Below are 3,858 nucleotides of genomic sequence, written 5' to 3'. Positions count from 1 at the left end.
ATTTCGACTTGGGTTTGGGTAGTTTAGTCCCAAACACCATGCTCGTCGTTTGATTAGAAACTAAACTCTTTTGGGTTGAAATCGCTACATTATTGTATTTAGCGGGTAGTTGGAGTCTCGAGGGTCGTTGTGCCCGTTTTGATGTGTAAACACTTCTATTTTATGTTTTGGATGTATTTAAACTTGGGGCGATGATTATAAATCGTTTTGGTGGTAAATTGAAGTGGTTAATGTGTTTTGTCAAGTTTTGGGACTGATAGGTGTTCTGGGCGCCGTCCAGATTGGCTGGACGCCGTCCAGTATAACGTGGGTTGGGATTTTCTGTCACAGTCCAACTTAGTTCATTTGGACGCCGTCCAAAAGGTTGGGACGCCGTCCTGCCCTTTGTTACTGGACGCCGTCCAGAAGTCTGGACGCCGTCCTGATCTACTGCTAAAATTTTTTTTTGTCTTGTTTTTGGAAAACGAAGTTGGGTCGTTACACAGATTTTTGAAGATGCGGACTTAAGATGTACTTTATTATAAGGGTTAATATCAGCCGATCACTGGTACTAAACCGGGAGAGATGAATAAGGAGGATTTGGATCTACTGGATAGAAAAGCACTTGGTGTAGTCCGACTTACTCTGGCCAAGAATGTCTCCTACAATATCGTGGCTGAAACCACGACTAAGGGAGTGTTGACTTGTCTATCCAACATGTATCAGAAACCCACAGCTTTAAGTAAGGTCTTCTTGATCAGGCAGCTTGTTAATACAAAGATGAATGAAGGGTCTTCTGCAGTGGATCATATGAATGAGTTCAACCTGATTTTGACTCGTCTAAAATCAGTTTATATTAAGTTTGAAGATGAGCTGAAAGCTTTGTTTCTTTTGTCTTCCTTGACCGAGAGTTGGTATGACACGGTTACAAGCAGTTAGTGGTTTATTTGGAACTACTAAGTTAACTTTTGAAGGGATTTGAGATTTAATTCTCAGTGAGGGAATTAGGAGAAAGGTTTCGACTAGAAATTCGGGTTCTCTTTTGAGTGCAACAAGAAGAGGTAGGGCAGAAGTAGATGTAGAACAAGATCTAAGAGAGATCCATCACATGCAAGAAATGTTGTTTGTTAGAATTGTCAGCAGGTCAGCCACTTTAAACCGCAGTTCCTGGGTTTAAAGGCAGATGAGAACAAAACGTTGGTGGTTGAAGATGCTTTGATATCCTATGGGAAGTTTCTTGACGAATCTTGGGTGTTAGATTCGGGTGCCTCGTATCATGCGTCCCAATACATGAACGAGATGTTTAATTTTAGGTGGTATTCCGGTAAGTTCGAGTTGTGGAAGGGAAATTACTTGATGTTATAGGTATTTGTGATCTTGCCTTAAAACACTTGGATTATATTTGGATCTTTAGAAACGTGAGATTCCACGAAGAGATTAATCTCAATTGGGCAGTTGGATGATGAAAAGTTTCAAGTTTTGTTTGGAGATCAAAATTGGATAGTGTCTAGAGGCGTTCAGACAATTGCTTGTGGAGTTAAAAGGGGACCCATGTATATGGTTTAGGTTCCTATCAAGGAACAACTAGGTAGGAGGTTAGGTGCTCAAAATCCTATCATGCTTGGACTTTCTAATTGTTGAGGTATCTTGTTCGAGTGGGAGCTCAGGAAGAATTGAAGCTAGTGGGTAATCAGATTTCAGTGGGAGAATTAAAGTCACCAAACAAATTGGTCGATTCAGAAGCACTAGAGATTTCGAGACTTTGGTTAGATGACCTCCAATAGAAACTATGTTGCAACTAAATGGAGAAGAGGAACAAGATATTCATGTGGGGTCACTGGAATTACTACATCCATACAGTGGCAGTTGACTCGGGTTAAAGAATTGGATTCGTCTGAATTCGTGCGCATGTATGTGGTCATTGTTCTAATGGTAAAAGAGAGATCAGTAAGGTGAAAGATCAAGAATGTGGTTGTGTTCTCTCACGTGTATCTTAATGGTTGTGTCCACATGTTTTATCTACAGGGTTGTCTATTCTTTGTTGGAGAGGTAGACTGAGTAGATGGTATTTTGTACGGATTGATCACTTGGGTGATGGGGTTGATAGATTCGGGTCAGACTCCGACCCGGAATCTCATGGTTGAGTGAGATGATTGCTAGAAACAGAGAGAGTTGGCTTGTTCCCAAGCTAGTAACGATGATTGGATTGTAGCCTAGTTTAAGGTGGCGAAAGTCTTCCTTCCCATGGCGTGAAAGTGCGGCATGTCCGGGTGTTATATCCGGTGATATTTTTCAAAAGGACTTATGGTTAGGTAATCGATTGTTGCTGTGGGATGATGATTGCAGTAGAAGTTTACAATTTGAGACTGGTTGATTACATTTTGACAAGAAAAGTTGAAATTCTATTTATCGAAAGCGGCTAGCTCGTTGTGGTTATAATGTGCGTGTCCTAAGAAGATTTCTTTCCGGTATAGATGTGTATTCAATAAAGCCAAGATGGTGGTATGATCAGGGTTCGTTCAAAATCTTCAAAGTGGGAGATTTGTTGGGTTTAAGATGTTAAACGAAAGAAAACAAAATAGATGTCGAAGACCTTGCGGATCGGGAGGATGAGCTCGTGAAGCGCGAGCCTGAGGTTTTTCGAAAGATCGATCCCTGGTGGTATTTTCGTGTGTTTGAAGAATGGTTTAGAGTTCTGAGAAGCTCGGAGAACGCGAGGGGGTCTCGCGAAACGCGAGCCTCAGCGTAGCCACCAAACTTTTTGTTATTGGAAAGGATTCGTTTTTTGCCCTATAAATTGTAACTATATTTCATTGTATCTGCAACACATACGAAATTATCAAGTGAAAACTCTCTCTGTTTGGCCGTACACTAAGCTAATCGTTAGTTTTTACGATTAGACATAACCACGTTAAAATTCCTTATTCTTTACTTTACTTGCACATTATTATATCTTTATCTTTGCGTGTTCTTGTCGATTATCTGTTTGTTGGTCAGTGAGTGATAACATAGATTATCAGATTCTTGTTTAGGGCTCGCTATTAATCCTAACAATATTTACCATAATACAAAATTCGGTAAGAAAGTAAATCAACTAGCACATATATTTATATTTATTACCTCGTAGACAACTCGTGAATGGTGGTGCTAACAACTTAGCAACCAAATTATCATCCAAGAATATGTTGCAAGTGTTCACGTCACCATGAATGAACCGAGTGCCAAAATGAAGGTAACTAAGACCATTTGCCGTTTCTATGCAGATCTCAAGACGTTTTGCCACCGTCAAATTACGAACTCGATGTTTACCGCTCAAAAGATAATCATATAGTGAACCATTCGGCAATAATTCGTATACAAGAATTTTTTCATATTCTTCTTCACAATATCCCAACAGAGATATAATGTTTCTATGATGAAAGGGAGACAACCGATCGATCTCATATCGGAACATGATCTCGGACTCCTTGTGAAACCGCTTAACGGCAACAACATAGTCGTAATCATTTATAGAGATGTTACCACGGTAGATATCTCCAAATCCATCTTCTCCTAACAAATTTTGGTCTGAAAATTCACGGGTTGCCTGTTTAATTACACCCAATGAGAAATACAGACACTTAAGTTCATTGGAGGACTGCATCTCGATCAAATTGTTGATGATTGACTTAACTTGAAGGAAGAAAGAGAAAAACTGAGGTGCATCTGGTCTGAGCTGGGGTATAGAGCTATAAAAGCATTAAAAATACTGTAATTGGTACGAGTAATAATTAATATTAACATAACATTAATATACTCCGTATTAATATAAGACTTAATTAAGCCCTTGGTACCTAAAGTTTTATCTTTTTTTCATCATTTTCCCTAAAGTATTTTTGT

General features: G+C 39.3%; 1 protein-coding gene across 1 annotated transcript; it reads right to left on the bottom strand.

Moving 5' to 3' along the window:
• Positions 1–2,934: 2,934 nt before the first annotated feature.
• Positions 2,935–3,622, bottom strand: LOC139901749 (probable receptor-like protein kinase At4g39110). Its single transcript, XM_071884427.1, has 2 exons — positions 3,100–3,622; positions 2,935–3,026 (listed from the first exon to the last, which is right to left on the bottom strand). Exons 1-2 carry the CDS (start codon positions 3,620–3,622, stop codon positions 2,935–2,937), a joined length of 615 nt encoding a protein of 204 aa, XP_071740528.1.
• Positions 3,623–3,858: the final 236 nt, after the last annotated feature.

This window comes from Rutidosis leptorrhynchoides, chromosome 3 (genome assembly GCF_046630445.1).
Source record: "Rutidosis leptorrhynchoides isolate AG116_Rl617_1_P2 chromosome 3, CSIRO_AGI_Rlap_v1, whole genome shotgun sequence".
Lineage (NCBI taxonomy): Eukaryota > Viridiplantae > Streptophyta > Magnoliopsida > Asterales > Asteraceae > Rutidosis > Rutidosis leptorrhynchoides.
Note: the sequence above shows the minus strand (reverse complement) of the source record. Positions and strands in the feature narration are given on the sequence as shown.